Consider the following 26,651-nt stretch of genomic DNA (forward strand, 5'->3'; position numbering starts at 1 on the left):
AAGAGAAAAAAAGAGAGTACCAATGAAGAAGAATTCAGTTTATAAAATTCAATTGACACCCTTATTAGGTTGAGAATTCGAGTTATACCAATAGTCTTTCTTAATTAACAATCTATAAACTCCATTGTAATTACTTAATGAGGTTAATAATATATCTAACCTAGACTAGAAGCCTTTCCTCACTTAAAACTTTTATTTAAAAAAAAAAGTGAGTAATTTAAAATTTTTTGTAAATTAAGATTTGCACCTATCACTAGGCTAAGGCTGTGGTGGCAATATATTCAAACTACCATGTAGTGGGTTGTTTATTTTATTATACTAAGAGATTTAAACTTTGAAATTTCTGTTTTATTCATGTACTTTGCATTTGAATGGAAAATTTTATATGTAAATTTGATAATATATAGATTTTTCATCATTAAATTAGTAACTTATCAATTGAATATTTGTCACACCATATACAAATCAAGGATTTTAATTCAGTATCTTCAGATACACTTTTTTTAAAAAAATTATATAAAAAATATAAATGTTATTTTAAAAAATAATAATAATAATAATAAGCAGCCTCCACCGACTGTTCAAAAGTGACGAGGGTGGTTAAGACAGGCCAGACCAATTGGGTCAAGTAAATCGGCCCAGCAAAATTTCACCTTTCGCTCTCGGTGACTGCAGGGCCGCAACATTTGTACTAATTTTATTTTTTTCGTTCATAAAAGAAACACAAAGGATTGTTGGAAAAGATTGCATATAGATGATAAATGAAATTTTTTAGAAATGGAATTCTATTTAATTTTACAAGAAGAGTGGGAACGCAGGACTCAATTTAGACCCCAACAGCTCAAATACATGACCGTTCTAAGAGACTCCTCAGACTTTCTAATCTTGTCATCTCTGGGCTTCTTAGACAATAAGGCAGAAGAAGGTCCAGAGAGCTTCATAGCTTGAGAGTAAGATCTGATATTAGTCTTGGCATGGTGTTGAAACGATCTTAAGGCATAATTCCATCTGCACAATCCTTGATCTTTCATTGCCTCCACTACTCCTATGCTTGCTGCTACTAGCCATGCCCTGCTCGTTGAACTCATCTTTCCTTGTTCTTTTTTAACTAGGAATCTACGTAAGAGTGAGAGATGTTGTTTAGCCCCTAGGAAGAGAGAGATGTGTATATTTCTTGGTGTTTTTTGCTTTGGCTTTGGCTAACTGGATGCGAGAGATCTCTTATATATAGAGAGAGAGTGTTGATCAAGAAAATGACAAAGAAGTTAGTGGTTTGGAAATATAAACCAGCGATGGTTTTACTGATATAAAAGGGAAGCCAATTGTTTTATATTGCCTTTTTGGTAGTGTTTGTTTTTTTTATTGGACCAGCTAATTTGTGACATTGAATCAAGAAAAGGGTGAGACTCTCTAAGAGAGAGAGAGAAAGAAATGGACAAAATGGGAGGTGATAACAAGGAAAATAAACAAACGTAGAAGAGACAAGGTAGATGATGTGGGTTGAGATTAGCTATTATTGTCGTTTAATTTATTGGAGAATGCAAATTAATCGAGCACTAATTGGTATGTATTAACACATGGATGGTCCCTTAATTCTTTGCTCAAGTTGCCTGGGGAGTTAAGGGACTTGTAATCAGTTTGTAAACCCAATTTCATATAAATTTTATTAGCATGGAAAGAAAAATAATGTGCACAAATCAGAAGGGACTTTAGGCCCTAAAATTTACAAAATAATTAAGGGAAACTTTAGACTGTAGTCCCCCCAAAAAATTATATGGTGTCCTGCTGATTCTATAAGGAATAATCTATATAAAATGGTAAGTATAAAAAAATATATAATTTTTTCTCAATTTGAACTTTATAAATTCAGAAATATTAGTAATAAGAGTAAATTACATCAATCTTCACTCAACTTATATATTTATAATTATATTATTTTATTGAATTTTACAAGTATTTTATATATATATATATATATATATATATATATATATATATATATATATATTTATTTATTTGGACTATGGGTGGGTTTGTGAGATATGCCAGTGAAGGTTTCAGTTTAGTTTTAAGGAGTGGTATTTCTAAAAAAGAAGCGCATCGAGTATCATTGAAGGGGGACAAGGACAGGGACAGGAACAGCAGTAGAGAATGGTAGGGTTGGGTTGGATTTGCAAATTGTTGATTGTTCTTATTCTAAAGCTTGTGTATTTTGCCTGCCTGCGACATGAATAAGCTAATGGTTTTCTTATTCTATCCGAGCTCCACTGCCGTCGTTTCACATTAATTTCTTAGATTTCATCTGTCACAAGTTGAAAATTTACGCTGGTTTCCCAATGTATTATAATTCGTAAAACCGTGGATAAGTTTAGTGGCCCGCCTAAGTTTGAGGGACTAAAATATGTTCATATAAAAATTTAATTAAAATAATATATAATATTATATTTATCAAAACTTTTTAATTAAAATAATAATAAAATAAAAATATAACAATACATATAATTTATTAGTATTAATATTTTAAATTGTGTTTATCACTTTTTTTCTACATGAAATGAAATGATAATTAAATTAATATCAAATCACCAAGTAATGTCATTCTCAATTTAAAAAGCCACACGAATTGCCCGCGCAACTATAATTAATAATATATTTCGAATGCCGGGTTAGAAATGAATTTTTATTTAGTAAATTTGATATATAAATAATTTTATTATAATAAAATTTATATAAAATTTATCATAATTAATTATTATAATAAAATTATTGTACATACATTAATTTTATAATTTAATTTTTCTTAATAAAGCTTCTCTTCAAGTTTACAACATTTTCATTTCATTATGAATGGATTCAATTAAGCTTTTGCCATCGCAAACATCAAGATTGACTATTATTTTTATTTTTAGGGATGACAAGTGTTTTGAACTATATTAATTAATTTTCTCCGATTTTGTCTTGATCCTAATATTATGCGAAATAAAAATAAGATGACATTTTATCGTTCTAAATTCCCACAATTTATTTTGATAATAATATATTAATTATATATATAATTAAAATTTTATTGAAAATTTATATTTTTAACTTATTATTTTTTAAATACATAAATTTTTATTTTATAATGATATATTAAAAAAAAAAAAATCTCTGCAGCAAATCGACTCCATCCCACTCTCTGACGGAAAAGTTTCTACTCTAATCTTGATCTTCTATGAGCAGGCATGGGGGGGTGCGATCCCCACCCGCTACCATTCCTAATTATTTTCTTGCCACTTAACGGTGTTCTTGCTTCTTAGCAAGTCATTTGCCAGCTATTACATTGTTGTGCTTGGACGTGCATTCAAATTATTTATTAGCCTTTTCCTTATTCATGTAGTCCTTTAAGCATCGATTCTATATATAGTCCATGCACTCATGCACGGTAATTCAGTTCTGGCGCAAAATCTGCAGCTAAATTGCACAAAATTTCCACTGGTGCCATAATGATGAGGTGGTATAGGCTGTACATTGTAAACAGATATTAGTTCTCCTGGCCATAGTAGACATAATCAACCATTGCCAAAGCAATAAGCTAAAATGCAAACAAAATCTAAGGCTAATCAACTGATCAAAAATACAGATAATATGTTTAATAGCTCAACTAAGTTGAGATATATCAAAATCATCTGGAAATTTGAAAGTGTCAGCAGCTCCAAACTTCCTTCTTTCTTCCCAATCTTCAGCAGATTCATCTTCTTCATCAGTGTTTTCCTCTTCATCATCATTATCATTATTGGGTGAAGCTGGATCATGTATACTTCTGGCTCGGCATGATGTGGTGGCAAGCATAGTCACTTGACCATGATTAGAAATTTCCACAACAACTGTATCATCATCAACTGGGAGTGGTTGTTTCCAAGGCTCCCCATCAATTCTCATGAATGTGTGGTCAGCTGCACCCTTCCGGAACTCAAAACGAGTTCTACTTGCCTATATATAATTGTGAGAAAAAAAAAAAATCACCTTCTCGCAAAAGCAATGTGAGAGAGAGTGTCGCTGTTAAAATGGACTTCAATCACTCGTAAAAAGTCGATTACTACAAAGATTACTCATCGGCACTTATATGTTTCAGAATTACTTTAATCAGTTCAAGACAGATTTGTTAATGTGTATGTACTACAAAGATTCTATATTCCCTTAACCTCACTCTGGACCCATATTATCCCTAACTCAAAAGGACAAGGAAAGAAAACTAAATTTTTGCCAAGAAAATTGAATAGTTCCATTTCATACCTGTGCAAGACGAGTCCCATGTCCATTTGGAGCAAGCAGAACAAGCCCATGCCAAGCATTCCTAAAACCAACAACCTCAATAAGGCTATCATCTACGTAAGGAGGTGTTAAGTCCCGCTGTAAAAGAAAGATTTATCCAGTCATTAAGACAAAAGTATTGATAAGAAACGATCTGATAGGGAATGGAAGACAGCAATCCTAGTCAAGTCATGCAGCCAATGTGTATCCACACATGAGGAATTGAGGACGCATGAACAGAATTTGTGTATTATAAATGTGTCTGTGCATGTGCAGAGACAGAGCGAGAAGGAGAAAAGGAACTAACATCACGCAGTTTCTTCCCACTGGGCTTTCCCCAGGGATTGAGTCCACCTGAAAAACTGGGCAAGTTGAGGCAAACAATGGACCGGATGCTGTATGATAAAGACAAAGTATCAATGCAATGAGGCATCAAATTTTTTTATAGGACTTTGGATTGGTTTATTCGTGTTATATGATTAACAAAATAAGGCAGGAACACAATTAAAGAAAGAACAGGAAGAGAAAAAATACAAACATGAAAAACATATACAACGAACAAAATGCAGAGCAATCATATACGATTTATTTTTGCTACTAAATCCAATAATGATCCTTGGTCCATCTATTGACCAAAAGATAGCGAATTATGCAAAGGCACAGTTTGACAGAATAATTATTCATAGTATTGGAAAGAGGGAATAAAGTAGGTATCTATGATTAGTCTGCATTTTAAGTAGGCTATTGTTCCGGTGATCTGCATACAATTGAAATAAGCATTTTGACACAGTTTACTTTAAGAAAGCTCTACGTTCAAGCTTAATCTATGTAATTAAATTAAACAAGTACAAATGAAGCAGCCATGCATGGAAAAATGCAGTTAACAATCCAAATCAAATTTAAATTTGAATCTAGGACCAGAGTGTTATTGAAAAGTATCAAACTGGAAAGATAACATTCCCAAACCATTACCATGCTCAGCCAGCTACTTAAAAGGCAGTAGCTGAAAATTGTTTTTGATAGTGCATATTTTTAAATATCCCATTCATAAAATATGAAGCCCCATTTGATTCTCCAAAAGAAAATCAAGAGTGTTGTTCCCCTAACTACCACAGAAAACCAATTAAGTTGCACAAGAACTCTGCAGCTCCTTTAATCAAAGCATTCAATTGCACAATTAATACTACCAATTGAAGAGAAAGAAGGTTAAGAAGAAAGTGCACAGCATAAAGACTATTATGTGTCACCTGCTAGGTATGCTGAGGTCCTCCCATTGACCTTTGCTTTTCATGACTTTAACCTTTGTAAGCTGTGCTATGTTCCTGCGTTGGCATCAAGTCAATCTCAAAGACATGCAAAAGCAAATATATAGCCAGTAAATAAGAACACCGGGCAAAATGAACAAAAATTAAAAATGAAGCACCCAATTCTTCAAATGATAACATTTAACAACTTATAGCTTGAGTAAAGTGGAATGGCACAATTCATATTGCTGATCCCATTTATTTGGGATTCGGCTTAGTTAAGTAAGTTTGGCAATGTATACGCTAAACCACCGGATACCTCATGATGGACAAGTGGAGTTGAGGAGATGGGAAAGGGAATTAGGTTTTAGGAAAACAATGTATATATATTAGTGAGAGCTACTTCCTAGAATCTGATATCATTACTATAGTAGGCAGACAGGAAAAGGAAAGCTATCACTGTACTTGTAGAAGAATCTTTCAATCATTTAACAAGAGACTCACCGTGAAGAGGGATGAAAAAGAGAGGCACAAAACCATCCTTGAGTACATCCAAGCTTTAAGTAAGTCCTCTAATGAACCCAGAAGACAAAATAACAGCAATAAGCAATATGATTTGGACAGGGATTTTAATCAAGGAAAATTAGCAGATACACATACAGTACAAAAATTAAGATTAGTACAGTTATGCAATATCAAATTGATAAAAGATCCAAGGGAAAGGTGGAGTAAGGATCATAACTAATAATTACATGTGCTAAAGTTACATACTTATAAGTGCTTTATCTCAGATGTTGGCTATTGCAAGAAAATCAATGTTGCATTCATTGCCACTTGTTGAAGACTAACCGAAAATTGTACATCTTCAAAATGAAAGTTTAACTCACAGTGGCAACTGTTCCTCCTCACCAACACCGTAAACCCCACCCCGCCTCTCCCCCACCACCCCCCCCCCCCCTCCCCTCTTTCCCCTTCTTCTCTCTCTTCCCAACTCACCTTCTAAGGGACTTGGCTGTATAACTAAGATGAGATAAAAGATGAATCCAATGATTGGTTATTGATACTCACACCCAACAAGTAATCAACTGAGATTTCAAAGATATTGGAAAATTCTGAAAGTGATATAACCGATTCTCATCTGAACAAAGAGCAACATGTTAGACAGCAACACTTCTGAAAATGTATGCTGGTGAACCAAGTTTGGAAAATCTAATTCCCTCTCTCGTCTCCTCCAACTCTACTTGTCCATCATGAGATATCTGCCAACAATCCATCTCAATAAATTTGTTGTGACATTGCACCAATTGCTACTAGCCTATGTTCTTTACAATGATTACTACTTTAGCATCCAACATATTACCAGAAACACTGAATGGTTACTCAAAGAGAGAGAATTAACAATGAAGTCATGTTAACTCAATGTGAATAGCTTAAGAATATTACTGCCATTATTTTTTCATTTGGGTAGAGGCATGAATAAAATTAGTAAGAGGATACTTCAAGTAATTATTAACATTGTAGATTCTTTAAATATGTTCAATCCAATTTTCACCAGAATCAACAAAAAGGAGTAAAACAAAGATAATAAAGGGCAAGTTCATGCCAAGTTCTAATCCTGCCCACTATAAATGCATAACATTAAATATGTGGTATGATACCTGATTTACTATTTGGTTTTTAAATTTCTCTGGGTGTAACTTCCTCTCAGAGTGAAATGCGTATGATACTTGAGCATCCATTCCTATAGAAGATAAAACATATCACTCAAGGAAGTTAGCAAGAATAATAAAGCAATACCAGTTGCCACAAGCAAGAATCAATGTCAACTTTTGCTGTTACTGAGGAATGCTAGTGTTAAAAAATAATATTTAATATCTTTGTTTTCTTTTTCAGCATCATAAGCCATATATATATAACTATGGTGAAAACTCTGATGATAAATATAAAAACTTCATCAACTCTTTGTTGTCAAAGAGAGAACTATTTAGCTAAATATTCTTTGTTCTTTCTCTGCCATTTGTCTTAATTTTTTGCATCAAAACTGTAGTAACTAGCCTCAATTCCTATTAGTAATTTCAAGCCCTACCACCACAAAGCTCAGAAACGTGGAACTGCCCAAAGGTGGCTACATCTTTAGGAATTGGTAGCAATAGTAGTTCACAAAGTATGATGTACGTATCAAAACATAAATTGATCATGTGTATGACATGATCTTCTAAATCATAAATAAGGTTTCAAATTCCACAATTGTCCATTGCCACATTGTCATAATAAAGATATCACTGCTGGAGTTAGGGTTCGTGGGCTAAAAATCAAGCTATCTATAACAGTCTCCCTGCAAATACCATTACATTGATGCTTGAAGTTTTTTATATAAGTTGGATTACTGAATCCAATAAGTTTGGACATAAGACCTTATAGGGTTAAACAATGAAGCAATTTACAGTTATGCCCTAAATTATCTAGCATGGGACGATGTAACTATATATAATCTTTTTAAATGTATTAATTAAATAAAAAATCCTATTTTATTTTATTTTTTTTTATTTTTGTCAAATAAAAACTCCTATTTTCCATGATATTTTGATGTTAGTTTTAGATAGTTTCAAATTTTAGTTTTAGATAGTTTCAAATTTCCCTTTCCCAAAACCCACCTTGCCTCAAGGATGAGTGGATAATTATCATTTTTAAATGCAGATGGAAATCTATGAAACGCTTGCATAAATTTCTTACCCATACTGAAATAGTTCCAAAAGCCCCCACGAAAAGTGTGGTAACCCTCCTGATAACAGGCAAAGCAAATTTGAAAATAAGCAGAGAGTTATCCCATGTCAAGCAAAACAAACATCAGAAGGGAAATCAACCAATAGAACAAAGACTAATTGTATGTCAGAAAAGTTAAAAATTGCTATGGAAGTCAACCAATTGTAGAATAACTCGTGGGAAACAAAAGTAGAAGCTATGAGTCTGAGATTTAAGTAACAAGCCTCATGTCATCACAAAAACTGTCAACAAGCAACAATAAAAGTGGACTATATGAGCTCTGAGATTGACATTAACTATTCAATTCTTTTCCTTCCACTAAGAACGAGTTGCAGTTGTTGACTGGCACATAAATCCACTATATATAAATATATCTGTTTTCATTTGAGCCCGATGGCTGATACCATTATAGCAGTGAACATCAAGAACTATTATCTTCTGCTTTTGGAAGTTAAAATTAATGTATAACTTCAAAAAAATAAAAAAACTGCAGATACAGTTACACATGAAATGAAAATAAAAACTCACCATATTTAATGAATCTGATTCAGAGACGCGATGGAACGCATGCAAAGAATGGGGTAGTTCAAGAGGCGCAACAGGGTCACAAGAGCCTTCTTTTGGGCATTTCATTCTCATGATAATATGCCAGCTGTTTGGGAAAAAAAAAATAATCCACATGAAAAATTAAAATCAGAAAGTAGGTTGGAGGCAAGGAGAACAAACATACAAGCAATGAAACTATGTTAGGATAATGAAGAAAAATGGAACTATATAAAAATTCAAGGAAATGAAAGGGATAATAGGTGCAATGTCATTAATCCAAATCTATAAGTCGTTCATTAACTCTTCTACGCGTATAAACTTGCCAGGACCTCAATAATAAATTTGCAACATCATTATACTTAAAGAAAAGAAATTTAACTCAAAGAAAAGAAATTTAACATGTATTAACTGAATCAAACCATTAACCAAAAATTTTTGCCTCATTATTACTATTATTATTTTCCGGCAAAGTTTGTCAAAGTTCATGCCTATACAAAATTTTCACTGATTTTCCATTATGAATTAGCTTTTCGATCAGAATTCACTCAGCCAGAGGATAATAACACATTCCTGCGGGAATAACAAAGTCAAAAAGGTGAGGGGCAAGACAGGTAAAAGAAAATATGGGCCACATACCTCTATGAATAGTTTTACTAACTCCCATGAAGTCACAGAAGAGGAAAATTCTAATGTCCAATTCAATTGTGTCTTAACAGCTAATATCATTATTTCATCAAGTACTGATTGCATATACATCTGCAGTTCAGTTTCTACTTAGCCTCGTGATCCGCTGGTGTGATTGCTTGTGTTTATCTATTTATCAATAAAGGGCCTAGAACATAATTGTTTTCTTACCTGTCGATTTTCATTTCCTTGGCAGCCTTTACTTGTTCCAAAAATGACTCTACAGACAAACGGTCTGTGCCTGGGTTTTTCTTTCCCTGTGAATCAAGATAGATAATATAAATTCTAGCTCAGAATTCAACAATGGCCTCCAGTACTGAACCTCCACAGTTAATGGATTTAACAACTTCAATAAACCAGATATACATGAACAGGAAATTTGGTTCCAGTTCTGTACTAGCTAAATCGCCCAAGTATCAAAACTAAGCTACAAGCATACTGGAGTTTTTATCAGGGCATTGCTATTGACATTAAAATGATTTCTTTCTATGCTATATATTAATTGGATGCGAAGCATGTATGTGTGTGTTCAGTCCAAATAAAAGCAATCCATGATCTACACATTACTGACAGAAATGGCCAGGGTTAATTAGAACAAGAGATTAAAGGGGTAGATATTATCATAAAACGATGTGGTAATAGTCAAGTGCACAAGACAAGATCAGCAAAGCATACCCAACCAAATGAAAATGGGAGGTTATTTCCTGTTCCCAATGGTACTGTAGCAATCGGTGGAGGTTGAGGTAGTTTGAGATCACAAACTACACCAAGGAGCCAACCAGCTGTACCATCTCCACCTGCAACCTGATGATCGGGGTATATATCAGTGAAAGAAATCTGCGTCGCAGTGGGTAAACGGAACAGAAAATGCACGTACATCAAAACGGAAAAAAAATAACGATATGCTAGAATTCGTCATATAACTAATTAACTCACTATAATTCTTAGACGCTTCTCAATTTCAGCCGCCAATTCATCACCATGGTTCTTTAGTGTTTGCAGAGTGGCATAAATTTGATGGAGGACCTTATCAGGAGTCTCTTCTCCAAGATCAATAACCTACAAAAATAAGTCTCCATTAGAAAACATTCGAAAGTATAGAGAAAGGGTACCCAATCCACAATTTAATGCCTAGTCAAAAAATCCAATTCTAGATTCACCTGGTTTTTGTTAAGAAGGTTGCGATACGTAACAAGAAGTTCCCGTCCAAGCTGTCCCCCACTTTTTGAGTTGATGAACACAATAACAGGACAGGAAGGCGTATGAGACTCATTATCGACCTCTGATCCAGGCACAAGAATATACTCTGGAATATAGAAGTCCTTCAATACACTCTCAGATTTTACACCATCCGCGACTGCTTCATGACTGAAGAATTTTTATCCAGCAAACAAAAATATCTATAAAATCAGCTTCACAATTGATAACGCTTCATAAGCAATTAGCAAAAGAGGAAGCAATGTCTCACCCCCTAGACACGAGATGACGAAAGGAATTCTTCAGTTCTTTCAATCTCCCAGAACGAGGCGAAAAGCTATTACGAAGGTCCATTTTCCTCATGAGAATCAACTAACAAATAACAAATATTCCTTGGGTTTTTTCACAGACCAATAGAGCAAAAAATGTGAGATTCCTAGCAAAGACACAGAAATTTATAAAGCTTCAGATTCAGATGAATCATGGAATTATCTAAAGGTCGCAATCGAGCGATTCCAAATGCTTCTTCGAAGAAGATCAGATAATGATTAAGGTCAGACTGTGGAAATAGAGAAAGCAATATAATATTTTGTTTCCGTTGTTTTACCATTTCAACAGAAGCGGGGGCTTCGAAGCGAAGACGGAATGGCTTTCCTCTCTCCTATTTCCCGAGTAAAGCTTAGCGATTCATTTTACCTGCTTCAGCAAACAGACACGAGACGAGAATCTGTAGTTGTTGGTTGTTATTTATTTCGTGTGGGTGACCTCACGGTTTTATGGTGGATTAGGTGAAGGTAACGCTTTTAATCAGGAGAAAAAGTTTCGCTGTTTGAGTCAAAGGAGATCAGGCGGTCAATGATTGTATAGGTTGTGGGTTTTGCAATTGGGTGATGGCCTCTTGACAGAACTGAATTGACATTAGAAATGACGTGGAAGCTTCCCATTTTTGTACGCGTGGAACACTGGGGTTGCCTAGCAAAAGGCCTAAATAACTAAAGTAGGCCGAAATTTCTTCCCTTGGCGCCAACATGAGCAAACTAGCCAGCTTCCCACTGAAGATCATCTACCGTGCTAATTTTCTTTTTAAAAAAATGTAGCAATATGTAAAATTATATTTTATTTTAATTTGCATCGTCATATAGGAATTTTAAATAAATTAATATTTTAAATAAGTTAAGTAATGTGTAGATTACTAATTAGTTAATATTGTAATTATAATTTTAATAAATACACTCTAAACATCCTACAGTTGAAAACTTCATTAAAACTCAACAGTTTTACCCCCCAAAAATGACGCAAATGGGTATTCTTTACAACATGTAGACTATCCATCGAGACTGTTGTCATTCCTAGAAGAGTTTATTTTACTGATGAAGACCTTAAGTACATTACAAAAGGTAAGCTATAGATTCTTCTCTGTTCTCTAATGTCGTTTCTTTGAATACAAGTTACTAACCTTTGATTAGCCAAACGGCGAATCCAAGATATAATTTTAGGTGACAAATTTGCACATGCTAAACGAGAAAAATAAAAATGGAAAAGGGTCAAGACATAAACATCACAAATGGGCCTTGTAATGCAATGATCATTTGCTAAAATGTAATTGGATTGTTTATTTTCTGAAGGAACTTCGATCTATCTATTTTGTATCTAGATGTTCTTGAGGATATATAATGCAATGATCATTTGCAATTAAAAAAAAATCACAAATGGGCCATGATTCATGAATAAAATTAACTCTAAATCCAATTAATTATAAATATGAGTAATAGCCCATGATAATTAAGGTTGGTGTGATAGCAAAGGCTTTCCTTTTGAGTGGGGTAATAACAAAAATGTAATTGAAATTTTATTGTGGCAATGGTAGCAAGTGCCCCATGTATATTTGACCCTGATTGGCCATTTGCAGACCTACTTTCTGAAAATATGGGTTCTACCTTTTTATAATTATGCAGAAATTATTTTATTATATTTAAAGGAGTACTATTTTTTTAGTGTTCACAGTGTAACCAATAATTAACCGTAGGAAGAGATAGGGATGTCAACGGGTAGGATATTCACGAATTTTAGGATATCCGAATCAGAACCCATATAATATATGTTTTACATGAACTCATCTCCAACCCGAATAAAATATATATTATACTACTCAAATCCATTTCAAATTCGATTACTAATACCTGCATATCACCCAAACCCGTTATTTTTTTATGCATTTTTGCTGGAAAAATGAAAAAGAATAGCTTACCCGAACCTAAACCCAAACCTGAACATTGCAAATTCAGTCAATAAACAATATAATACTAAATATTAACCAAAGTTTTCATAATTCAAACAAACATAATACATAAAACATGATAAAAATATCATCCCATTACATGCTAAATGATAATAAATTAAATAAAAAATTATAAAAACAAGAAGTTCAAAATTACAACACTTTTAAAACAACTCATACAACTCATAGAAACACAATCTTAGAACTTCAAAATCTGAAGGCTTGATGAGAATTCCTTCAATACCTTCAAAAATAAATTATAAAAAAAGATTTAGAATATTACACTTTATAAATAAAAAATTATTAACAAAGATTATATTATAATTTAACATATCATTCATCTATTATAATTTAACATGTCATTGAAATGGTTTAGAAATAAGTCCCCAATCTAGATTTCAAACACTGTCCAAAAAGAACTCATGGTATACAAATACATGTTATTAGATTAATGAATGCCAAGAAAAGATTTTCTCCAATTATATAAACTAAAACTTTTGCCTATTATAAAGGCATGCTCAGAACAACCATGTTAACCTATTAATTCTTAACTATTTAGAAAGATCAATGCTGTATGAGAACAACCAATTGCTTAAAGAGATGGAATGTTGCACATAAATTAACTACAACTTTACCGAGAATAAATAGTATACAGTACATAAATACCAACTAGCAAATCAAAATGTGATTATGTCCAATTCAAGTTGAAACATATCAAGATAACATAAATTCTAATCCAAAGTTTTTTTTTTCATAAAAAAAGGCACTGAACAATTGAAATCCACATTTACAAGAAGCTCACCAACCAAAATAAAATTAATGAATATTATGTCAGTATTTGCAACAAACTCACTTACCAGAACAATTTTGTATATTAGCAAACATTGAGCTAGCCTAAAAGTCAATGTTAGTAAAACCTAATCATACACGTTGTACTAGCTTGAAAGTCGATCTAACAATTAAGTCAGAGGGCTTATGGGTTAGGTGGCACAAATAGAGAGGTTGAATAGAGCCAAGACTGAGAGAGAGGGCTTATGGGTTGGGCAATCGGTGTAAGGTGAGAGGTGAGTGAGATCTGGGTTGGGAGATTGGTGTGGGTTTAGCTTGTTAGGTGGCAACTTGGCAGAATGAAAGAGAATAAGAGATGAGAGTGTGATTTGAGTTATTTGTGATCTTGCTTCTTTTGAAACGACGTAGTTTTAAAGTAATAAATAAAATTTTTTTTATTAATTAATCATGATATTAAAACTTAATAAAGATAATCAATGAGTCATGCTTAGCTCTTTAAGTTTATAATATAAAAAGTTTTTAAATTATTTTTACATTAATATAGTTTAATTTATCATAATTATTTAAAAAATTAAATTTTAAATTATTTAATTAAATAAAAATTATTAACAAATATTATATTATAATTTAACATATCATTCATCTATTATAATTTAACATATCATTGATGCATGCATTTATATCATCATTTACGTGTAATTTTTACACATAATTTATTCTTGTTCATAGCTATTATTATAGATATTAACATATATTTAGTCAATTTTATAATTTTTACACTTCTTAGTTTAATTTTTAGAATTTATTTATTTTGTAGGTTAAATTTGGAGAAATTTGGTGTATTTTGATCAGAGTAGCCATTTGGAGGAGATTAGAGTTAAATTGCAAAAATTTTTGAAGTTGAGTAAAAAATGGCCGAGAGCTTCACAACTTGCAGCACAACCGATTTAGCTTATGTCGCAGGTTGTGTTGATCGTCAGATATTCAGGCCGAGAGTTACACAACCCGCGATACAACCGATTCAGCTTATGTCGTTTTTACTGGAAATGGCTGACGTGGCATTTTCGTTACTCTGATTTTATACCTCACTTTCTCTGGAATCTTTCACCTTTTTAACCATTCTAGGGCAGACCCCTAACCCATATAAAACCTCCTTTATCTATTTTCTTTCAATAAGGAGGAAGGGAGGCATTTTTGGCAAGAAAGGAGAGAAAAAGTGAAGCACGTGAAGGCATTTTTGCAGTAGTAGCAGAGGCATTCTACAACTCTCCAGCAGCAGATTCTGCAGTATTCTTCTGGGTTTTTCTATTCCTTAACTTAGATTTCCATTATTTCTTCATTTCTACACTTGGGTTTGTCTTTAAACTATGATTTGTGAGTAGTTATTTGAGATTCTAGAGATGGGTTTGTAAATATTGCTTTGTATTATGATTTTGAACTAATTTAGTCATTTAAATGAGGTTTGTTACATTTTGATTTATTGCTTGTGAGCTTGTTGCCTTGCTTGATGAATGGGCCCTCATTAAGTTAAGTTTTAATCCTTAATAGATGGACTGAAAAGTGAATATTTGGGATAGATAATCTTGCAATAAACTTAGTTTTCTTGGTGTTAGAGATAAGCTAAGAGGATTAAGGGGACTTTCCAAAATCAATTAAAGCTTTAATTGGGTTTTTGTGAGGTTTGAAATACCGTGAAAACAGGGTTTGATTTAATGAAAACCAACTTTGAAATGCTTGAAAAAGGTTTCAAAAATTTAAGAATTGATTTCCCTCAAAATTGCAATTCTCATATGTTTGGCTAAATTAGGGATAAACCACATGCAATCAATATTGAAAATCCAATCTCTAGAATCACTTTAATTTTTATTGAATTTAGATTTAATTCCTCTCAATTTCATAAATAGAAATTTCAAATTAAATTTTGGTAATCTAGTTTAATTAATTTAGTTAATTGTTTGATTTAGTTTAAATTCCTCAAATACCAATTTTAATTTTTAAATTTCATTTTTAATATCTTTAAATTTTGCCATTCTAATTAGCTTATCCTTTTATTTCCAATTTAAGCACAATTCTCTGTGGGATTGATATCATTTTTAAAACTATACTACTGTGACTCGTGCACTTGCGGACACAACACCAATCATTATAAGGGTTTAGATAGTTATGATAAAGTAATGATAAATTGAGAGAAAGATAGAGATTATGATATAGGGAGGGAGTAATAAATTACTAATACATGCAACTATATATATATATATATATATATATATATATATATATATATATATATATATATATATATATATTGATAGGAGAGGAGAGAGAGGATACATATAGAAACTAATTATACATACAGAGATAAAAAGATTGATAGTATAATAGTATTAGTAATATAAGAGAGAGAGAGTAATAATACATTGAGAGAGAGTAACAATAAATTGATAAAGAGAGATAGAGTATTAAGTATAAGATTAATTATAAATATATGGATAATAAGTAAAGAATGAGATAGTGAGAGATTTCATAAAATATTACTTAAAAATATTTAGAGAACTTTTAAAAATTTTATTCATTTAATTTAATTTATCAATGTTGAAATTATATAATGTAAAGTATAGTATGTAAAATTATAAAACCTTTTTATTTAACACTGATAATATAAAATTTGATGTTTAAAAAACATATATATACAATATAATTTTTATACAAAAAAATATGAAGGTTTTATATATACATACACACATATAAACAATTAATGTAAGATGTAGCCTAGTAGTAAACTATGGTCCTTGTACTTTTGGAGGTCTAAGGTTCAAGTCCCACTAAAGGCTCATAGTATTTTCCACTTTCACAGGTAATAAAATTGGATACCTACAGGTACCCTAAATCTGCATAGCTAAATGGGTTTGGTATGAGGGTACCCTAAATTCGTTACCCGATTAGCTAAGCAGGTTTCGATAGCAGGTACCCATGGTGCAGAATCCGAAAATGTAACGGATAATTTTTTTAAACCCGAACCCACCCAAATCCAAATAAAATAAATTCAAACTCGTCCTATTATGGTTTGGACGGGTCGGGTGCTCGCAAAAACCTGCTCGCCTGCCATACGTAAAGAAAAATTATTAGGTGCATTCGGTACATATGCACACTCTCTCTGAAAGTATGGGTCTTGCCTCTCTATAATTATGCACAAACTATTTTATTATATCAAAAGAAATATTATTTTTTAGTATTCTCAGTATATTCAATAATTACCTGTCACAACCCAACCTATGGGCCGGACTGACACTAGGACCTGGGCCGGCATAAAGCCTCCGAGGCTTGTAGTAAGCCTTACTGTTCTTAAACCCATGACCAGGCCCACAATTTAGGCCCAATATGCATATAAAATAATTTAAATTAAATTATTATAATTTTATTTCGGGTCAACTTAACCCAGTAATTATCAGAAACTAAAATTAGGAGAGCCCAGTTCAGCCCTGTTACATAATGTACAAATTATTTAAAACTCATAAAAAAATTTTATTTGTTAATACAAAAACTTAAATTCATGCAGTCCCTGATAGGATTAATGCTACTACTAGTACATGCAGAGTTCTAAATTACAAATTTAGATAATAATAATACAGTTAAGTAATTTTTTTATAACCTGCGAGGAAAGGAGCATGTTATTTTGAAAAATGTTTCCTCTTGTAGTCTAGAAAAATATGGTGAATAGGAGTGAGCGTTTGACTCAGAGAGTAAAATACCAATTTTAAGTACAATTTCTATAGCTATCTAAAGCTAATGCATCCTAAAGAGTGGAATGCAACACTATCAAAATTTTTATACACATCACATCATAATAGCAAAAAAGCAATTTGGAGCACTCACACACCCAACACTATTCAAACAGTACATATATGAGAGTTGATCCCCCTATACAGCTCTCTTAATCCAACCTCTACCAGCGAGTGTCTCTTAAGCCGGACTTTCGCTTAACAAATCAAATGCGGGGTCCCAGCGAGTGTCTCTCAAACCTTATCTATTCTGACTTACCCATAAAGGACCGGGTCCCAGCGAGTGTCTCTCAAGCCGTGTCTACCCGTCCTGTCCATATCCAATACCATACCACATGCACGCCAACGCACGCACACTGCTTCAAATTACCACAAACAACATCCATGGCACTTCATCAATTATGAATGCAATATAAAACCTGTCTAGTGTTTAACTACATAGATACATATTTATAAGCGATGCATGGGCATGCTTGAACATATAATAATATCGAAATTATAATTAAAATTAATATTTTACTCACAGTATATCATATACTACTGTAGAGATTGGGTGAAGAAAGATGATTGACCCTGATTACCTACATAATTTTATTGTGAATTTATTAGTGCTAATTCCAATAAAAATAAATTTAAAGAGGCAAATGCATTCTAATTTATGCCGAAAATTCGGCAGAATTTCCTCTATACCTAAGACTTACCCAACCTGTAAAAAGATTCAAATAACACTTATAAATATCAGTTTCTACAATCACATCTCATTAACATTATATGGCCTCTCTGGGCCCTCCAAATCAGACAATAGTCATAAACTTAAAAAATTACGTTTTAGTCCCTATAATTAACATTTCATAAAAATTCACTCAGACAAGCTCTAAAAATTCTAAAATTTTGCCCCGTAGTCCTTAATAATATTATAAGACTATTGCAAAATGAATCATAATTTTCTGATCATCCACGAATATTTTATGAATTTTATTCTAAATTAGTATTAGTCGAAAATGAGCAACTTGGAGTTTGGGTTTACCTATGCCAATTTTGACACCTGAAACGTGTCCAAAACGTTTGAAAATGCTAGGATTGACTATAATATCAACCGCGTTCTGAGACGGGCTACCGGGCAGTCGGATCTGGCTGAAAATGCGGTCCCGGTGCCGGTGAGCTATCCTTGATCCGATTGTACCTAAATTAATTTCAAATTTTGTTAATAATTATCATAAAATTATTTTTAAATTGGAGGAATCGAAAAAGTTTAAAAATCTCACCAAGCAATCAGGACTGTCTGATTATCGCCTTTTTCAAACGGTGTCCGATCGGAGCGGGACTGGTCCTATCTCGAAGATTTCGCTATCCTGAGTCCATCGGTGGTCTTGGATTTTTGATTCAACAGTCGGATCGCCGAGAAAATGGCCGGAAAGCCATTGTCCAATTTTTCTCTCTCCTCTTTCTCTCTCTTTGAAACTCGCCGGAAACCTCAATGGAACAGAGCACCGCCAATCGAGATGGGAAGCCCGTGGTCCCAGGAGTCGAGCGCCACCCTCCCCATTCCGGTAGGCCGCCGAAAACGGTTAGAAAATGGCCTAGATCTCTCTCTCTCTCTCTCTCTCTCTCTCTCTCTCTCTCTCTCTTCTTTTCCTTCCCTTTCTTCTCTCTCTCTCTCTCTTCCTCCCTGTCACCTGCTGCGTGGCTGCCACTGCCTGATGTGGTCTTGAGGTGGGGGAGTCCCATTGGTGCCTCGCTAGTGCTGGTGTTGGCTGGCTGGCCGGAAAACGAGAGGGAGAAGGTGAGGGGGAGGGGTGACGCGAGAGAGGAGAGAGAGGGGGGGGGGTGCTGCTAAGTTTTTAAGTTTTTTTTTAACTTTTAATTTTATTAAAATCCCTAAACTTTTCTTATTTGTTCACGTAGATCCCTAATCTCTCTTTAATACATTTAAATTGATAATAATAACAATGTTAATAATAATGATAATAATAATTAAATTAATGACCACTAAATCAATTGTTAATAATATAAAATAATATTTTATTAAACATTTAATATGGATGTTTAAAACTAGTCATATAAATAAATAATAATAATAATGAAAATAATAATAATACATGTAAAAATAATACCCATTTAACACAAATTACCATTGTAAAAATATTAATTTAAATTTATGAGTAAAATATCAATAAATTATTAGCTCAATAAAAGAGAATTTATAAAAATATATTTATTAGGAAATTTGGGTTGTTACATTACCCATTTTGTAGTACTAACATATGAGTTTCTTGGTCTTGTAGTTTTATCATGCCACATCTCATACAAGTTTTGTGGGTGGCAATATACTTTGTTATTTTCTTCCTAATTCAATAAAATAACTTTGCTTATAAGAAAAAAGCGAAGGAAATCACAGTGTTTATTATTGTTTTGTGTTTGATTAAATCGTTTTGATATTACGCATAGGTTTAGTTTAGCTAGAAAACATGGGATTTTTTTTCCTTATTAATCAAGGTTCAATTCCATTAAAATGAGACTTAATTTTGATGTATAAAAGCTGATTTAGAAATACTCTGATTGTAAGCATAAAAAAATATTATTATTATTTTCTATGCCAATTTATACATTTGCAGTATTAGGATTATATTAAACTATTAATTTTAATTTAATTATCAAATTCAGCGAACAAGAAACTTATTTAAAGGTGAACTCGATTTAGGCTTCAACTTAAAATAATAAATATAAATCAAATTTGAACACCATAATGCTTGACACGATTATAATCCCACCTAACTGAAAATAAATAGAAATTGACATATAGAAAAAAGTGGAAGCTAATTAATACATACTTGAATATCCTTTACTGGAATAGTATGGTATGGCTTTCCTGTGCTTCTGCGATAAACATGGCTACATATTAACGTATATATTTTTGGTTAACAAACAAAGCAGCCGTGCTATATAGTTCTATTTTCATTTTCTTTTTTTGAGCATTTTACTATAGAGTTTGACTAGAAGATGATTAGCTTTCAGCCTTCTCTTATCTCCAGAATTCAATATTTAATAATTAGCCACAAATATGGAATAAAACTACAGATCTTATATATGTCATCCTATACGATGGCATAGTGCCCCATTTGAAGCTGTAAGCTTTAATAAACAATTCGTCAATTCCATTGCATCACTGAAGGTTTCTCTCTTTGGAAACTTCTTGAAATCGTGATTGAATCGATCCAAGTGTCCTTTCTTCTTTGTTTAGCAAAATTACTAGCTAACAAAAAAAAAAAAAAAAACAAATGGGTTGGAAGCATTCAGTTCTATATATGTTTTATAATTCATAAGTTTTAATTTGTGAATATACATATAAAACATATTCAAAAGACACTCAGAATCAAAGTCTTGAATATTATATCATAAAATCACTTCAAATTAAGCCAATCATATGAGTCATATGCAGATAACTAACAACATTAAAAATGATTTCATGGTTTCTGTCTATTAATATTATAAGCTCTAAAAAAAAATTGATAGATGATTTCTTCATGCATAAGATAACATTTGAGATATATAGTTCGTGAAGCTACTGCACACATCATCATATAATTACAGAATTTAATAATGTTTTAGGTAGACTACCAAAATTGTGTACACTATTGAGACAAGCTAGCTTTAGAGTGACTGAATTGTTAGAATATTTCTGCAACAAAAAAATCTCATTAATTTAATGCAAATTAAGTGCTTACCGCATTGAGTATAAGATGTGATTTCTTCAATAAATTGTAAGTTTATGCTGAATCTTGTTTAGGAACCTCATTACCATAATTAGTATGAGGAATTATGCCTTTACCCAATTCTAAGGCTTAGATATTCTTAGAAAATTCTGGCATTTACCAAACATAATAACATGATGCTGAGAGAGTATGGTATAGATTTTCTTTTTTCATTACTATTATTCTTTATTATTATTGGTGTTACAGATCTTGTTTTAAGACATAAGATAAATCTTTATTTGATTTGGATTCCAAGATTGGTAAATTCTCATATTAAGTTTAATTCTAAACTATTTTAACGTTGCTTAGGTCTAATCGTCAAATTAGACTTTCAAAAAATAAGAATGATTACAAAGAGCAAATCCACTTGATTATTAGGGTAATTTGTCAGTTTAGATGCTTCTTTTATATAGCAAGTGGCAAAACAAAAAAAATAATGATTACAAAGAGAACAAAATCACTTGATTATTAGGGTAATTTGTCAGTTTAGATGCTTCTTTTATATAGCAAGTGGATTATTGAAATTAATTTTCTTTTTTTGGATTCAAGATTGGTAATTTCGATTTTCATTATTATTATATTATATTATTATTATTGTTGTGATCTTGTTTTAAGACATAAGATAAATCTTTATTTGATTTGGATTCCAAGATTGGTAAATTCTCATATTAAGTTTAATCAAATTAGACTTTCAAAAAATAAGAATGATTACAAAGAGCAAATCCACTTGATTATTAGGGTAATTTGTCAGTTTAGATGCTTCTTTTATATAGCAAGTGGATTATTGAAATTAATTTACCTGGTATTAAAGTAAATTTTGCAAACATATTATGCTATTTAGAGAATTATCTTATGGAAATTGATGTGATCTCGAAAATAATGGGTGAGAAATTAAGGTCAACAAGCAAATGAGGCATAGAGTAGGATTATTCAAGATTCCATTACTCTTGGTAAGCCACTCATTTGATATATAAGCTTAAAAAATTGATGCAAAGGGTATCAATTATCAAAGGTGGAAATTTCCTATGTCATTAGTAGGGGTGAGCATTCAGTTCAAAACGAACCGAATTGGATCTAACTGTTAAAATCGGATTAATCAAAATCATAAATTTTACAAACTGAACTAAACCGAATAACTAAGAAAACTGAACTAAATCGAACCACACTGATTCGATTCCGTTTGGTTCGATTCAGCCAATTTCTCATTCAACGATTCCAATTTCCACATTCAACGTCACAGACATCACAAACACAAATACCAATTATACAGATTCAATTTATTCTAAAATTTATAGTTTCAAGAACAAAAAATTTCAACAAATAACAACTATATAGATTTACATTTGCAATTTCATAATACAATCAACATAAAAATTGAATCTAAATTAACAAAAAAAAATTTTATACCAAATTTCAATAAACAAACCCTAAACATAACAATTAAAAATTCAAATCAACAAACCCCAAACATACCCAAAAAATTCATTGAAAAAGAATTAACTTGTGTACAGATTGATGTTCAAAACCCAAAAAAGTAAAATCAAGATTGTCCTTTGAATACCCAAATCATCAAATTCAAAAGACATTTGCCCTTTTAGGATTTGAGGATGAAGACTGAAGATGAAGCTCATGCATGAAGACCGAATGGTATTGTCACGTGGTTATGGTGCTGCATGCGAAGGAGAAGAAGAAGAAGAAGAAAGAAGTATGAGATGGTCGCATGGCTTGGTGATGGTGATGGTGATGGCGTGAGAAGAAGAAGAAAGAAGAAGGTGATAGTGACTGTGTTGTGATTTACGGAAAGAAGAAAGGTAGAGGCGGCTGGAATGGGAAAGAAGGAAAAGAGGTTGATTAGGGTTTATTAAACTATTATATATAGACTGCCCCAAACGCGACATTTTAAGGAGAAGAAAAAAAATTGATTCGGTTCTATTTTTGTAAATTTTTCACTCCAATAATTGAACTGAACCAAAAAATAAAAAATATTTAAAACTTAAAATCGAACCTAACCATCTAAATTAAAAATTGAATCGATTGAACCAAATTGACTAGATTCGATTCGATTTGAACCAAATATTACATAGCCCTAGTCATTAGAAAGGGAAATAAACAAATAAAATAAAAATGATTGCATCATTATTCACGACAAAACCTTAGAGTATATATCTGTTAATGATATAAATATTATTTGACAAAACACCCTTGTGTTATTGGTAGTCACTTAATATGGGCATATGTTGGCTCTGACTAGTTATACATGAAGATATGTGTTAGTTAAAATAGGATCCGTTATCCTAAGTAAATAGGGATAAAATCCTATATTTATTTAATTGTTCTTAATAAATTCAAGTTCTTGGCTAAGACAGATAAATTCAGTCAGAAAAGAGTTTTTGACAGGATAGTCTTATTAATCAAGAATTGGAATTAAAAGAAGGAAATATGATTCTAAGTATAAGAGTTTGACATGAAACCATGAAGCTAGCTGGAATCAGGATTTGGTAACTAAGAAATTTTAGTACATGGTACATATGATCAAGGTTCATGAATTAGAAAATTAATTCAGAACTAATTGGGCAGTCATAGCAAATTATATTAGATGTCAACTATAACTTATGAGAATTCAAATGAAAAGAGAATTTCATTTGAGTCTGGAATGGTTCCAATAAAATTAAGAAGTTAATATTATTCTCATTACCAATTAGTAATGAACCTAGTAAGTCACATACATAAGAGCAACATAATCAAAGTAATAATTAATTAAATTAATTAATTGAATTAATAAATTTATTTTACAATTAGATTGCAAAGTTACTAGCATGACTTGAAACTAAATTTATTTATGGAAGTATTCAAGTTAATATTTAAAGTATTAAATATAAACTTGATTAAATTTGCCATGAAGGTAGAAAATCAAAAATTGATTTGTTTGACTTTTCAAAGTTTGAAATTTTGACTTGGTCAAATGCTTATATGACAAAGGTTGACTTGGTCATAAATGGGAGGAAAATTTAATTAATTAAGGGTTAATTAATTAAATTAATTGGTATTTAGAATATTAATTAAACAAGTTTAATTATCTTAATTAAAATTAAGAGCTTGACATGTGGACCAATGAGAATTAGAAAACTAAATTGTTTAGTCAATCAAAGTTGTCATATTAATTTTAATTACGAAAATTAAAGCATAAATATAAAAAGAGAAGGAGACAAAGTTGTCATATTCCTCCTTCATTAGGTCGAATTCCTTCCTCCATCGAAGAGGAGTTTCTATCTTCTTCCTAGCCAAATTCAAGATATTTAAGTGTTAAATACTTGAATTAAAAGCTTGAGAAAAGGTTTCTCATCACTTCCATAATCAAGAAAGAACTCCTCCTTCTTCCATTCTCTATTTGGCTGAATCATAGGAGAGGAGATTCAAGGAGCTTTACTTGGAGCAAGGTATCTTGATCAAGGGGCTTGTGTGGACAAGCTAGAGAGCAAACATTTGGGGGCTTCACTACCCAGATTAGGTGGTTAAAATGTGATTCTGCCTCTATTGGGTGGGTTTTTCTCCAAAACCCTAACTTGATAAATTTGAGAATTTTTTTTCCTTATGGCAAATTGAATATGTTAGCAATTGATTAGGACCTAAATTGTCATGAACCAACCTATGGGTCAGACTAGCACTAGGACTTGGGCTAGCCTAAAGCCCCCGAAGCCTATAGTAAGCCTAACTATTCCTTAACCTAATCCTAAGGCCTATATTGAGCCCAATTTCAAGAAATCAACTAGAAAAAATACGACCATAACATAGATCACCTAACAGGGAGTTTTTGACTCACCCGACCTGTAAACACAATATATATCAATTTAGGGAGCTCAGCTCACCCTCCACATACTCATCATGTCATAAAATCAAATGAGAGCTCAGCTCTCTCATTCAATCCAATCATACATGCATTTAATAGATTTACAGATCTAATATAGTATTATATTACAGACCCAAATCAAATAAGATACTTCTAACACATGCGGAGTTCTAGAATTTAGTAAAGTTTTACAAAACATAATAGATATTACTAAATGACCTGCGAATAAGAGAGGCAGGTTAGAACTCAACAAGAAATCTCCTGTATCCTGGAAAAATAAGGTGAACAGGAGTGAGCGCTCGACTCAGAGAGTAAAATACTGATTTTAAGTATAATTTTTATAGCTATCTAAGGCTAGTGCACCCTAAAGGATGGAATGCAACACCTTCAAAGATTTCATACAAGTCACATCACAGACAACAAGAAGGTAATTTGAAGCACTCACACACCCATATATTATTCAAACAATATATATATATATATATATATATATATATATATATATATATATATGAGAGCTGATCCCCTAAACAGCTCTCTTAAATCTAACCTCTGCCAATGAGTATATCTCAAGCTAGACTTTCTCTTAATAGTCCAAATGCGGGAGCCAATGAGATCAACTCAAGCCGTGCTTACCCGATCTTAACCACAATAGGATTGGGTCCCCGCAAGTCAAGCTCCAGCCGCATCTATCCGTCCAGTCCATATTCAATATCACACACCACATGCATGCCAACACACGCACACTGCTCCAAATTACTATAAAACAACATCCATAATATTTTATCAAATAAAGATACAATATAAAATGCGCCTAGTATTTAACTACATAAATATATATTTATAAGTGATGCATGGGCATACCCGAATATATAATAATATTGAAATTATAGTTAAAATCAATATTTTACTCACAGATGTAAATCGAGGTCAATGTGGTGGCTGGGTGGAGAAGGAAGATTCTCCCGACTCACCTGACAATTACATTACATTTATTTAATATAATTGACTCAATATAAGTTTAAAAAGAACCAAAGACATCCTAAGTTGTGCCGAAAATCCGACAGAGTTCCACCTATACCTAGGACCTACCCAACCTGCAAAAAGGCTCAAAAATACACTTCTATATCCATAAAGTCATACAACCATATCTCAATCACATCAAATGGCCCATCCAAACAGTCAACAATCACAATTTTAAAAAATTATAATTTAGTCCCTATAATTAGTCCTTTTTGCAAAAACTACCAAAATGAGCTCTAAAAATTCTAAAATTTTTCCTCGCGGTCCTTAGCAATATTACTAAGCTAATACAAAAGGAATTATAATTTTTTAACTATTTATGAATATTTTATGAAATTTTATTCTAAACCTAGCATTATAAAATTGAAGAAACTTGGAGTTTGGATTTACCCATGCCAATTATGACGCTTGGAATCCGTTAGAAAATGGTGGGATAGCCTATAACTTTGACCTGGT

The 26,651-nt window shown here is 32.2% G+C and overlaps 2 protein-coding genes across 3 annotated transcripts; both read right to left on the bottom strand.

Annotated features, from left to right (window-relative positions):
* Nucleotides 1–751: 751 nt before the first annotated feature.
* On the bottom strand, nucleotides 752–1,216 carry LOC110643762 (uncharacterized). Its single transcript, XM_021796240.2, has one exon. The coding sequence runs from the start codon at nucleotides 1,086–1,088 to the stop codon at nucleotides 822–824; it is 267 nt and encodes an 88-aa protein (XP_021651932.2). The 5' UTR covers nucleotides 1,089–1,216; the 3' UTR covers nucleotides 752–821.
* Nucleotides 1,217–3,478: 2,262 nt separating this feature from the next.
* LOC110651804 (diacylglycerol kinase 5) lies at nucleotides 3,479–11,497 on the bottom strand. Of its 2 annotated transcripts, XM_021807224.2 has the most exons (14): nucleotides 11,335–11,497; nucleotides 10,999–11,163; nucleotides 10,691–10,898; nucleotides 10,467–10,589; nucleotides 10,206–10,334; nucleotides 9,702–9,787; nucleotides 8,829–8,952; nucleotides 8,271–8,319; nucleotides 7,196–7,278; nucleotides 6,042–6,109; nucleotides 5,541–5,615; nucleotides 4,601–4,688; nucleotides 4,276–4,392; nucleotides 3,479–3,972 (listed from the first exon to the last, which is right to left on the bottom strand). In XM_021807224.2, exons 2-14 carry the CDS (start codon nucleotides 11,088–11,090, stop codon nucleotides 3,640–3,642), a joined length of 1,575 nt encoding a protein of 524 aa, XP_021662916.1. In that variant the 5' UTR covers nucleotides 11,091–11,163; nucleotides 11,335–11,497; the 3' UTR covers nucleotides 3,479–3,639. The 2 variants fall into 2 exon arrangements, with proteins under 2 accessions (XP_021662916.1, XP_021662917.1); XM_021807225.2 differs by lacking the exon at nucleotides 11,335–11,497 and having other exon boundaries at nucleotides 10,999–11,313.
* Between the last annotated feature and the right edge of the window lie 15,154 nt (nucleotides 11,498–26,651).

Source organism: Hevea brasiliensis, chromosome 15, assembly GCF_030052815.1.
Source record: "Hevea brasiliensis isolate MT/VB/25A 57/8 chromosome 15, ASM3005281v1, whole genome shotgun sequence".
In the NCBI taxonomy this organism is placed as follows: domain Eukaryota; kingdom Viridiplantae; phylum Streptophyta; class Magnoliopsida; order Malpighiales; family Euphorbiaceae; genus Hevea; species Hevea brasiliensis.

Bases quoted from the DNA above. Each gene is read 5' to 3' on its own strand.
- LOC110651804 (XM_021807224.2), bottom strand. From the start codon at position 11,090: ATGAGGAAAATGGACCTTCGTAATAGCTTTTCGCCTCGTTCTGGGAGA. The intron at 10,590-10,690 runs GTGAATCTAGAA...TTATTTTTGTAG, and splicing joins ACCTTCTTAACAAAAACCAG to GTTATTGATCTTGGAGAAGA. The intron at 5,616-6,041 runs GTGAGTCTCTTG...ATGCCAACGCAG, and splicing joins CTTTTTCATCCCTCTTCACG to GAACATAGCACAGCTTACAA.
- LOC110643762 (XM_021796240.2), bottom strand. From the start codon at position 1,088: ATGAGTTCAACGAGCAGGGCATGGCTAGTAGCAGCAAGCATAGGAGTA.